The 13,539-nt window shown below is 38.3% G+C and overlaps 1 protein-coding gene across 1 annotated transcript in view; it reads right to left on the bottom strand.

The window, feature by feature from the left end:
- The window catches only part of LOC105199432 (inhibitory POU protein), a 51,485-nt gene that overhangs the window by 11,182 nt on the left and 26,764 nt on the right, over window positions 1–13,539 (bottom strand). The window contains 2 exon segments of the mRNA XM_026133869.2: window positions 3,333–3,521; window positions 11,438–11,494. Coding sequence (XP_025989654.2) covers window positions 3,333–3,521; window positions 11,438–11,494 — 246 coding nt within the window.

The raw sequence follows: 13,539 nt of genomic DNA, 5'->3' as shown, positions 1-13,539 counted from the left end.
GTAAAAGGTGATAAATTGCAAATTAGGAACGAATAGATGGAAAAGCTATTTTTCGAAATGGCACTTTGTTTATAAAAAAAAAAAAAAAAAAAATACGAAGAAGATATTTTCTACACTTTATCTCGCGTTTCTTATTTTCTTTAAATCCCGTCTCTGTGTTTTTTTGGGAATGCTCCGATATGCGCGCATTATGATTCTCGTTCAAGCCGCGTTACGACTAATTTTTCCAATTAACTTATCTTAATTGTTAATCTCTTTCAATACATTATTTATTTATTGCGTCCTCTACATACTCAGGTATGTAAAGTATCACGCATACGCGTGTGATCTTGTTTGCACACATGAAATCGTCTGGTCTCACGAGAGTATACTGAATTAACTAGACGCCATGGTTTTGACCGTGGGGACAGGACATGTAATTAGAATTAGTTCACGCGTGTATTTCAGAAATAAAATTATTTTTTATGCATATATTCATTAAAGGACAATTTATATCGCAAATGATTATCGGTGCAGTGCGATTGCTTACGAACTTTCTTGCTTTTATGTTTGTAAAAAGAAATATTTTATATGACACATAAAAATCTCTATAATTCAGACAAAATATTGAAACGCGCAATGAGAGGCGAACGAGTCATTTGCTAAATTATCTTTTAATTAATAAGTTTATCTAGATTTAAAAATCCGAATCTTTGGCGTTCTTTCGTTATCACTTATTTGCTGTATGAATTATTCTCTGTGAACATAAAACTGCGTTGTATCGCGTTCAGGTAGTACGTAGCACCGAATATAGCTCCAAAATCACTATAAAAATAGTTACTAAAAATATCCACGTCGTTCTCAATCCGGCCATTACCTCACGTACATACATAAGCGCTTATACGACCTCGCAGAGGCTTATACACGTACACGTACATATATATATGTACGCGTAGGCAACACGCGCATCATCTATTCTCATGAGAACGGCAGTATAGTGAGCTAACTGGATGGCACGGTTTCGGTCGGCGGTGGTGCCCTGGGATAGCGCAGTTACATCAGAAATGCAGGGGGGTTGCGCTGCACGGACGTTGGCGCGGGCAGCGTGGAAAAGGCAGAAGGTGGAAGCTGTCGGGAGCACCGGTAGCAAATATACAAGCGCACGGGGGGGACAGGGGAGAGAGAGAGAGGAGTGGAGGAGGGCGGAAGGGGGGAGTGTTTCGTCGGGGGTTGTCGGGGGTGGACTTGCCCAGGGGCGTACGAGGTAGGGCCCGAGAGACCTGCGCAATATTTCATCATTACGCTGACACGATGGTAGGGTTAGCCGGCTCCTATGTTTTGCTCTTTCTCCTTGCTCTATTGCCCACCTCACCCCTAATTTTTCTTTCTTCCCTCCTTGTTCCATCCGTATTGTGTAACGCTCCCGATTTGCGCGCGCGCGTAAATACGCATGCCCGCGCGCTGTTTTTACATCAACTCGGTACTTGTTCTGGCTTTTATATTATTTGTCTTTCTTTCCCGCTATATATGATCCACGCATTTAAAATCGAAACTGTTTCTTGCCTTGTATTTATTACTTATCACTATCTTCTATACGTCTAGCTTGTGAACGTATTTTCTGCAGAAATTCAATGCCAAAATACGATGCGTCTATTAAAACTCGATGGAGCGCACTTTGAATGTGTCTTTATCGTACATAGAAAGGTGCAATATTTAATTGAATAGTTGTGAAATTTGATTTTCTCTTTTTCGCTGCTCGGTCACTCAAATTGAGAATCATTTGTACGTAATTCTATAACGGACAATTTCCGAAATTGGATTACTCATATCTCTTGCAATGGGACAAATTAATAACGCACTAATTGTAATTTGCAGAGTATTAACTTTGATTTTCTTTACAATACATATTTGTTGAGATAATCATATACATTTTCCACAGACGTACCTAATTATCGAAAAATACGAAACTACAATATATTTTTTGTACAATTCATTAGCATATTATTTCGCTGAATTAAAATATTGAATAAAGTTTTGTGAAACGTAGCATCGAAATGTCAAGGCAGAAAGTTGAATTTATGAAACCAAGTTAATATAGCACCGCTGGCGAAACGGGAACAACGATCGAGTTAAAATTAAGTAATTTGTATCTATGAAGTATCTTGAAGTCGTGAAGGATCAGAGGCGGCGGTTTACGACGATAAAAATCACGCACGCAAATCCCGCGAAAAGCCGGGAAGAGCACGAGAAGTTGAGCGAAACCCATATTGAATCCTCGCCGCAGACACACAGGTCCCGTGGACCCTTAGAATTCATTGCGCTCTATCAAGATATGGGGGACGGGGGTATTACGAGCAGTCGCGACACGGAGATAATATACAAGCAACACGCCCCAACATTTGAGAAGATCATTCCGGATCGATGCGCATTGGTTACTCGGTGGCACCCCAGCGTCATTCTCCCGTCGTTCTGCCCTCATCAGCATCAGATTGCTCAGATTAGCATAAGGTACACGAGGCAACAAATTGAAATACAATTCGCACGAACTCAAAACGTATCGTCTCCATCTCCAAAACGGTGTACAATCATGCCACTATCGTACGATTACGAGCGACGATTGTAAATATAATGCGGTTTATTAACCATTAAAACACAGGAAATTAAAATCGTTGTCTGCATTGTTCGCAATATTAACAAATAAACTGCGTAAATTAAATTTTTCAATCTACCGATTAAATATGAATTCAAAATTAATTGCCGCGCGTAATTAATTATTGGCAACGATTTTAACCGACCGTTGGATTCGTTGCATTTTATGGATGTACCACCCCCGGTTTGTGTACGGGGGGGTGGTGTGGGGAGGAAGCGAGGGGGAGGGGGGGTTACGAAACGGCAACAGCGGCCCTCAGCTTTTATCACGGTAATTATCATGCACGAATAATACTGTTCTTTTTTTTATTATCAATAATATCATTAAATCTCTCGGTTACAATTACCGTATATCTAATACAAGGTATAAGAATAGAAATGGAAAATACATAAATCATTGAATACCGTAGTTAAATATAGTTGCGTTATGCATATTTCACATAATATTTAAACAGCTTAAGTTGCACGATTAATAATCGCAGTTTTCTAATTTTTTGTAAAAAAAGGAAAAAAAATGAAAATGAAAATTTCTCTCCGCCAATGAGAGCTTTATCGATTTATAAAATATGTCTTTGTGTAGAGTCTATTGACATACCATTGCATAAGACAATGCGTTTTCGCTCTGTAGCGTCATTGTAGAATGTAATAACGTATGATAGAATAATATATCAAAAATGCAGACTCACAAGGAGGTGTGATTGTACCTGATGATGTGGCCGGTTATTTGGATGGGGGGTAGGCATGTGTGCTCCGTGATGATACACAGACACGGGATCGTGCTTCAACGGCATCGGCGTCCCGGCGTTGTGCTTCCCCAAATCTGCTGCCAAAGCCTCCGCTCTTGAAAGTAAGCCATCTTGCAAACCGCTGTTTAAGCCACCGAATAAATCACCCTGTAACATAAAGTGCATAATATATCAATAATTAAAGCATTAAATAACATTTTGACGCTCAAACAGACGCGCGAAGTGTCTTTTATATTATAACGTGTATTGATACGCATACTTGATAATGCATCAATTTTTGAACAATTTTAATTATTGAATATTAAATATTGCGCGAGTTTTGTAGTTAGTACTCAAAAATCATTGTTTAATATTATCAACAATACTGTCGGCTCGTAAATAGAGATTGAGATTGTTAATTAAACAAGTATTTCAATGCTAAATTAGAGGATCTTTTTCTCTCTCAATTTTCATACGCCAAATTCATTTCTATATTTGTATACGTATATACATATACGTGTATATTTTTTTCTATTATTGATTGGACACTTATTTACATATTTTCATTTTAAATTACGTTTAAAGAGACGGATTAAACATCATAGTTGTACAATTACAATGTAAATAATAGTACGTTATTATTTACAGTCTATTATTTATTATATAAATTCTTATTGAATTTAATTCGTTTCACGTTGTCTGGGCAACAGGGAGTTTGTATACCGGACGCCAATATGGCTGTGCGATCGATATCCCAAAAATAGTTTTGTTAACCGAGATGTTCGCGTTTTGCAAGTTTTTTTAGGTTTACACAAAAAGTTTCTATTGCTCAAAAATACTGAATCCCACCGTTTTTTCAGGACTTTCTACCTACTAATACTCTTAATGCTTATTAATACTAATTAATTTCATTTATGTAAACATGTGATATATTATAAATGGCGTTGTAAATAGATATTTATTGTTAAAAAGTATCTTGTTACTAATTTTACTAGATTTTTAATTGCAATCTGGAACGATAACTCAACCAACGCGTGTATTTAAAATTTTTGAAAAATTGTTTGAAGCGTGATAAGAAAATCCCATAGAAATATCGAAGATGTACACCACGCTATTGCGTTATACGTAAACTTTACATTGGAACGTTAAATTGCTTTTCCGCGAGTTTATCCGAACGGCGCATGATAACTTGCGAACGCAGCCTCGTAAAAGGTTACAAGTTTCGTCAAAACATCTACTCGTCGTGTGAACTACGAACATGTTGCCGCAAGGAAAAAGTATCTCTAACTCTGTAAGGGATCGTTTTCGAATCCACGTTTATATAACTCTTCTAAGTCTTAAGATGAATAGAATACGCCTCTCTCTCTCTCTCGAGAGAGAGAGTTTGGCCATCTGTTACGGAATTATTCCGCGTATGACAGGAAAATGATAATAAGAAATTTTTTTTTTTTTCTACGAAATCATTTGTAAAAACAATGTCCATAATTAACACGGGACATAAAAAATATAGATTGTGTTTGCACGTACGGAATTGTTTTGTACGATAAACAACAGATATGTATAATATAATTGGAAAAACGGTGATATTTGCACGGATTAATGGCATTAGATTACGATCCCCCCGAGCCCGGTAACGTCATTGTATTAGCGCGTGTACACATGCCCTATGATGTTCGGTAATCAAATTCATCCGTTACACTGGAATCGATCCGAAGGATGGATACTTGACCGAGTCCCCCTCGGGACGGTGGACAGAATATATCCGTCAGTATCGCGCAGCGGTGGCGAAACTGGACGAGCCGGGGGCGAGGATCATCCCGATTCCCTTTCGCATGTTTGGAGATCCGGTCCCCCTCGGCGAAGTCAACATTTAATGGTAACGAAAATAGCTTAAACTACGCTACGGCGAAATTTATGAGCAGCGCAGAACGGAGTAACAAGGGGGGTGGGTGTGATTTCATTTCATGGCGCGTTATGTGCGAGGAGGGTTGGGCCAAAATTCTCTTTCTACAACCTGCCGATGTAGGAAGAATTTCGCGAATGCGTATAATCGCGTATTTTATATTAATTTTTTAGACATTAACGTTTTCCAACTCATCCCCCCCATTTCATTTTCTTTCTTTTATCGCGGTCTTTGTTTTTTCTTTTTTTTTTTGAGAAAAACATACAAATTCTGTTTACTTGTAACAATATTATTATTTCCACCGATAGAGCGTTATAAACTGCCGATGTAAATTCGTATTGATGCAATTTAATTAAAATTTATGTAACTTGATATCGATTACCGTGTACATCGACTTTACGGTTGCAGTCAATTTGTTTCCATCTATACTCTCTTTGTTATTGATTAAAGCAACTCTTTTAGGAGGGTATCTTAATGAAAGCTATACGTTGCATTCATAGCCTCATATCACTTAGACTTGCCTGTACACCGTGGTGAGATCGATATTATATGGGACATTCCGCATCAACTACATCTGTCACTTGCGACATGTTACTAGGTTCGATCTACGCTCAAAGAATATCGCAGTTATAAGTCGCATGTAACTTGTAGCATGCCTTTGAAGCCATTTCAGCATGAAGATATTTTCTAAACCTGCGTTTAAATAAAATTTGCGCCTTTGCTAATTTAAAATGCCGCCGATTAACTTGGTATAAGTGGTATCAATGTATATTACTATAAATTATCTGTCTCAATGATTTTTGCTTGTAAAGAGAATCAATAACATAGTTTAAACTATTTTTGTTGTTGGATGAGTTTTTCCTCTATTAAGTAATAATTATTGGGTTTCTATTTATGTGAGGATGAGCTGCTTGTTATTTGATATCATTGCTGCGCGAATGAACTATTTGCAAATGTGAACAAATTGAGTAAGTTTACTGGATTGTAACATAATTTATTATAAACGTAAAAATTGTTACTTAATACGCAGAGAGTCGAGGCAAGATTTTAAACATGTTTCTCAGTGATAAAAATATTGAAATATTTAAGAAAAAATTAAATTCGCGATATCTACGTGTTTGGTTAAATTTTTTTATGATAAAATAATGGATTTTAGTAGAACGATACGTAATGTGAATTGTCTAATAATTGATTAGCGATAGAATGTGAATGTGATATGATGACAGTTGATAAACAAAGTTTTAATTGAAATATATTCACAAAAAAATAAATAAACGAATAGACGAATTTTTTTAAGTCTTCTGACATATTATAACTTTCTCAGAAAAATATTCTCATGTACCTATAATTCAAAATTATGATTAACGTTGACACATATAATATATTTTACTATTTAATGTCTTAGTGTTGTACGAAATAACAGTATCTTTAAAAGTTTGATTAGTCTCATCAACAACTCTTTATTTTCCGCCGAGCCTGCCCCTGTCCAGATTAATCCGGAAGAGTTATCAAAATATCGTTAGCTTGGTCGAGGCGGGTAAAGCTAAAAGTGATTCACTGCCCACTTATTTCATTACGACCTGTAATGTCCGCATTGCCCGATCAATGTTTCATGCGGAAACCACTGGCGTGTTCCAGCGCTTCGATTATTTATGAACTCCTCGTGTCTTCGTCGAGTACGGCGTACCTACGGCTGTCTCTAGGTTGCTGAACTGCCGTCACTCTTTTTAATTCCGAAATTTCCCTCTCGTCGTCTTGTCATTCCTCGTATTTTTCGTAACGAAATGCGTAGCTGCATTCCGCCAGAATTGACAATCGACATGTGTTAACTAAAGAAGAGAGATACACGAAATAAAAAATATAGAATGTCTTTTTTGTCACATAGACGTACATCAATTATTGACGAACCTTGTACACAAAACAAAAAAAGAAAAATTCTTTAATGAGAGAATTTTTAAATAATTATTTTTGTTTAAACATATTTCACTTAATTTATTAAAAATTTTTTCATTTTGTAATTTTTCATATTGAGTCGTAAACAATGATAGATATCATTGAAAATTGCTGAAAGTTTGAGTTGATTTGTGAAAGAATGAGGAAAAGCACCAAGTTTACAAATAAATTTCGTAAAGCGCTTCGCTATTTGAGTGTATAAAAATGCGTTCGAAACGATCACTTTTACGCGGAAGTGTGTGCGCGTGAGACATGATCACTTCCCGTAGGAAGTTGTGTCTACAATTACGATGTTTTTCACGCGGACGTGCTGCTTAATCGAAGGATTAGCAGGGTAATAAATCATGGCTAAGGGGCGAGGCGCGACGGACCCCGGACCCTCTTTCAACGTAACACTTAAATAGTAGTCATTCGATCTTCATACGTGCACACGTACACTTGCGCACATACAAAATTGTAATAGTCAAAGTTACGAGAGGTGGGAAGAAGGTTCTAAAGTGTCTCTCACATTATTACCCTTTTTTTTCAACTTGTATTGCAACGAATCAATTAACTTTGTATTCACATTCCGTCGTTAAAATTAATCGAATTTAGTTAAAGTGCTGAGAGTCTTTTTATTAGAGATTATCAATTAACGAAACAATAAAATATTATTGCAGTGTAGATTCCAAAAAGAGAAAACAAGCCGAGTTGCGACCGCGCCTCTTGATTAATGTGATCGAGAGCTGAATAACGATCATAGAAATAACTAAAACTTTCTTTTCGCTGTATTTTTTTTCTTTTTTTTGCACGTACAATTAATGTGATTAAAAAGTAAGTCATGCACATAGTTGAATCAGTATAAACGTTCGTATGTTGTGAACGATGCTTAATGGTGCCACCGGAGATACAGATTGCTCTTGTTAGCCACGTAGTTAACACTTCCTTCTGTTGTTTAGCAAAGTTTCTTCCCCTTCGCGCGATACTGTACGTCGTCGCGGTTAATAGAGTCATTTTTCGATGCGGCCGACCCCAGTGGTCGAGATACGTCTTCTGGAAGTAAGGTATTATGAGGATTAGGCAATTACAATTGAATTATCAGACCCTGCAAACCCTCCACGTAATTTATCCGAGAAGCGACGGCGGGTCTGATTAAGTGGCCAGCAACGTAACTGATAACAAGACGTAACCAAGTCTATTGCGTAGGATTGCGCAGGATCAGGTATCCCCGTAGCTTGGGATTAGGATTTAGAAAGACGATCCGACGAAAGAGGGCAAGCACGGAACAAAAGTTATTTATTAATTTCTTTCTGCGCGCGGTTTCCACGTTGTCCCGAGAATTATGATACTCGAGTCAGTAGGTTGATCGTATTCAAGGAATATCTATAACGTTTCGATGCGTACGGATCACCGATCTCGTTAGCGAGTCCTTGGAAATTTCGCCTTATTAATTTTCACATTACGTTAATTAGTATAAAGAGAATGTAAGATTGTCACATTGTGAAATTCCAGGTCGTAATCCGAGCATATGTCCTTAAGGTGTAAAAGCGTTAGCAAAATAAGCCGATTATATCGCGATGCGCGTTCTGCGCATAATTCATTCGTATTGAGACGCGCATATAATCGTTTGGCTATCAAAAGACACACGCGGTGTGTTTCTTGGAAAATGATATTCCCAGAAAATTCCCAATTTCCCTTAATCCACTTGGTTCGGGAAGCAGACGAATGCAAAATTAGACGTGCCCCGGACACATCAATATGGCACGTAAACCTTCGAACGTGTGCACAAAATCAATTAGCAATTAAAGCTCAGTCGTGTCTGAGCCAGGCGGTTAGTCAGGGAGCCGTCCGCGAGATTCGATCGATAAATGTCGCCAAGTAGCGCATTCATTGCGTCAATAAGATACGAATAGCACATCGGCATCAATACTAAGGGGGAGCGCGAAGCGTTGCAGGAGAGAGAGAGAGAGAAGAGAGCGCGGATGAAAAAATAAAATAAAATCTCGTCACGCGGCGGCGGCGTGCGGTTCAATTACGTATCGTCCGTATACGAAATTGATTAGCGATCAGAGCTTCGCGGTTACCAACTCGGGTCCGAATGCGGAGTGCGGAGAGAGCGCGCCACGGACCCGTCGGCTATCGGATATCGCAAATTGGGACAATTACGTTATTTCCGTCCGATAACCTACATCACGGAGTAGTCTGACGCATGAATAAGTAAATTCTTGCAGAAAATCTGACGTCTGACACGAAAACGGGGAGACTGTTCAAATTATCACTTGCATGGCGGAGTACCTACTGTCTAGAGTAAAGAACATTATTCGTGGGCTTCTCGCGCTGTGGGTCCATCAAATTCAGTTTCATTCGTAGCGCAGACGCGACTCGACCCCGCCGCCACCGCCGCCGCCGCCGCCGCCGCCGCCGCCGCCGTCGCCGTCGCCGTCGCCGCCGCGCCGGAGCGGGTATCATCGATTTATAATAGCGCTGTTACGTTCCGCTCCCTTAACGACATTAATATTAAGCGTTGCTATTGTCGCTAATACTATCATATTAACGTCTTTTTATGTCCGTGACGCCGAAGCGCGCCGGCGACGACGGCGCGACTTGCCGCGCTGTATCTCGTCCCTGGTATTATTGTTGTTAAATCTGCATTATCGATTTCCATTTCCGCTGCGTTCGGTCATTCCGTTGCGGTTCCATCGCATTATCGTCGCGCATTGTGTTTTGGGGCACTATCCATTATTATTATTATTATTATTATTATTACATGTGCATGTAACGCGCGTCCATGCCAGCGCACCATCTTTATCGGTAATATTTTCTCTACGCGAACGTAAATCGTTACCTTTACTTTATTACTACACGAAAAATATAATACATTGATGTACGAATAATTTCGTGCGGCCATCTCCAAAGAGACAAGAACGTGGTACGGAAGAGCAACGAAAAAGCGCCGGGTCTACGGGCGACTCTTGTCGTAGCGCGTCGCTCGCGGGTATCTGTTGCTTCCGTGGCGAGCATAAGTGACACATAGCTCTTTTTACGGCACTCGACTATCCTGCATCGCCTCATCGTATATCTAAATAATCAATTTACTACTGGCCATAATCGTAACCACGAGTTAGCGAGTTTATGCGAGCCCGGCCACCGTAACTACGTGGCTCCGTAAAGCATAAATATTATGGGGGCATTTCGTATACAGCAACAGTCTCATAATCTCTTTCTCTTCCCCTCTTGCTCTCTGTTTCTCTCTCTCTCTCTATCCGGTTCTCCTTTTATTCCTTTATCATTGCTTCTTCTTTCTTCCTTTTAGCATCTATTTGCTTTTCTCCACTTATAATTCCGGGAGAGTGAGATCTAATCAAATCTTTACTAACAAAGAGAGTCTTTAAATTCTATAAAAAGAGTTATAATTATGTGGCAGCAAGTTTTTTTCGGATTTTTTATATTTCTCGTTTACGATAATATGCTTTCTTTATCGAATTTATTTAATGAAGAATCTAAACAAGCGTAGTATACTCTGTAAAATCTTTGGAGTAGAATTCCACTCTAAAAGTGTGAAAATCCTGCCAGTTTTGATAAAGAATGGCAGGATTTTCATACTTTTAGAGTGGAATTCCACTCTTTTAGATAAAATTCTACTCCAAAAAATTTAGAGAGTAATGAAACAGAATATATGTTTAAAAGTATTATACTACAAAAAAACATTTATTTAATTTTCAACATTATTTTTTTTTTAAATATACAGCTTGCAAAACAGAAAATTAATATAATGATAAATTAAATCAATTATGTAATATTTGTGTTGTATGTATATATATGTATATTTGATGGATTTGATAAACTTTTTCATTTTTTACATTTTCTTATACAATTACAATGCAAGAAAATTGTCGTGCATATTATGTGAATTTAATAATTAGAGAAGCGACACGTGATGTATAACTACATTGTCTCGTCTGAAGACGTCTCAAATAATCGGGTTGTTCTATTAAAATGATGTCATGGCGACGTCGTTCCGTAAAGATGTAATTAATCCGTCTCGGCGCTTTATTAACAACCTTCTAAATAAGTTTATTTAGAGGGTTAATAAAATAGCTGATTTTTCTCATAAATTACATCACGTAGTAATGACGGTTGACCCAACAACACGCGGTGTAAAGTCAAATCAATGGAATCAATCCCTAATTACGTGCACAGAGGAAGAAATGAAAAAAAAAAGGAAAAAAAAACGTAATTAGGTACTCACATTATGCCTCGGTGACCAAGAATTGCACACAATGGATGCGTCTTCGAATATACGACTCTGCAAAACGAAAAAAAATGCCATTTCTCATCGGAATCAAGATTTTCTTATAGTACTAAACGAATTTTATCTAGATAACCAATTTTATCCAGTTAAATATCTTTTCCTTCACGTAGAAATGGCAGCACACGAGATGAGAATCTAAACGAAATTGAGAAAAACGAAAAAAATGAGGTTTTGCATCAATTTGCAAATATAATTGAAATATGTTTTAATGACTGAACAAAGATTTATCATGTTTCAGTGTGCGGGAAAGACGTGTGGCGTTTTTACGCTGACTTCGAGCACAGTGGGGATTCAATACTAACATGACGTATCTTTTAAAATGAATCTATAGTTAACTATCAGTTATTTTCTATTTTCGTGACGTAAATGTTAATAAAAACGCGTTCGTTCTGAAACTTGATCTCGTTCCGTTCTAAAACTCCAGTGCTCCCTTTCCGTAATATGTTTTATAAGAAAAAAAAAAAAAGAAAAATAAGTGCAAAATAAATAATCCGATGCAATATCGACTATCTGCGACAGCAGTTTCGCATCGAGACAATGTTCGTGATAGGACAGTACAAGTGAAATCAACATCGGATTATCGTATCACGGAAATGTACATTTTGTTAGCGCAGATCTATGTTCGACAAGGGCTGTCACGCGCGGCGCGGCGCGGTTCTAGGGGGCCTCACGTAGACTAATAAATTTCAATGCGCGGCTAATGACCGTAGCCGAGAAGTATTTTCATCCAAATGGAAATCGAACGTGTTACGCGATTTACCTGTCAACGGCACTTAATATTTATCTCGTCTGCATATTTTATTTTTGCCGATCGCCGCAGGACACGCACGCGTGCGCGAGACGGACGGTCGCGCGAAATTGCCCGTCTCTCTTTCTTTCTCTCCCTTCCTCTCTCTTTATCTTTCTCTCTTTCTCTCTCTCTTTCTCTCACCTATACGTACGTATCTATATACGTACATGATATATACATACGTATACATTTATATTATATTTAAAGCGAAGCCGAAAGATTGACAGAATCGGGGCATACCGGCGTCGCGACGCCGTCGCAAATTAAATGAGTCATTTTAGGATTCGCGCAGAACTAGGTAATTCAATATCGTCCTTATTAAAGCGTCGGCCAATTCTGCACTCGCGCGCTTCTTGATGACAATGATTATGTCATTATACGGGCACCGAGACTAATATGAATACATCACTCTTCCGAAGCGACGTACTTTATTAACGTGTCACACGTCCCAACGCGTCCGTGGCGCTAACTTGGAATCGACGTGTGCACGCACGATATATCATCGAGCTTCGATCGCAGATATACCCTGCCACTCGGTGTGCATTTGACATGATTTTTCAGTCATTTGTCATCTTCCGGCCGGGGGTGAATGCCGTTGGTGCCACGCCGCTGCGCTTTTACGCCCGGCTGTCAAATATTCATCGAGACAAACAATCGTAAAAAAAAAAAGAATTTGATAGAACTCATTTTTCGGTTGATTTTAGACCGGATTTAACGGTATCTCTCAACTCGGGCCTGGTTACCAAGGTATTTTCAGCTCGAGCTTGAAGAATTATGTGAAAAAAATGTGTCTCTCGTTTCGATGAATATCAATTGCACTTGCGCGATTGTCAAATGCTCATTGACGATATTATCTCGCCATCCGTTTGACGTCTTAGACAAGATATCGTGTGATTCGATGTTATTTGCTTGACGCTTTCATTAATACATCTCGACGATTTGGGAAGATCCGCTTGACATCTGAATATGATTATTACCATCAATAAGATATAGTTTAACTTTAATATTTCCTAACCGCAGATAACCAAATGACACGAACTGAAACACCTCGAATTACGTTTCTCTAAGGACAGAAATCAATGTATGGACATTTTTCTATTTTTTTTTTCAAACATTATTTTGGGACACGTTGCGAGTGTTTATAAAATATTTAATAATACCGTTTGAAATATTCGTCTTAGTACAATATTACGCAGTATTTTGAATATATAAAAATGTTATTGTAAAGAAATTGTACAATTTAAGTTGA

This window comes from Solenopsis invicta, chromosome 3 (assembly GCF_016802725.1).
Source record: "Solenopsis invicta isolate M01_SB chromosome 3, UNIL_Sinv_3.0, whole genome shotgun sequence".
Taxonomy (NCBI): Eukaryota; Metazoa; Arthropoda; class Insecta; order Hymenoptera; family Formicidae; genus Solenopsis; species Solenopsis invicta.
Note: the sequence above shows the minus strand (reverse complement) of the source record. Positions and strands in the feature narration are given on the sequence as shown.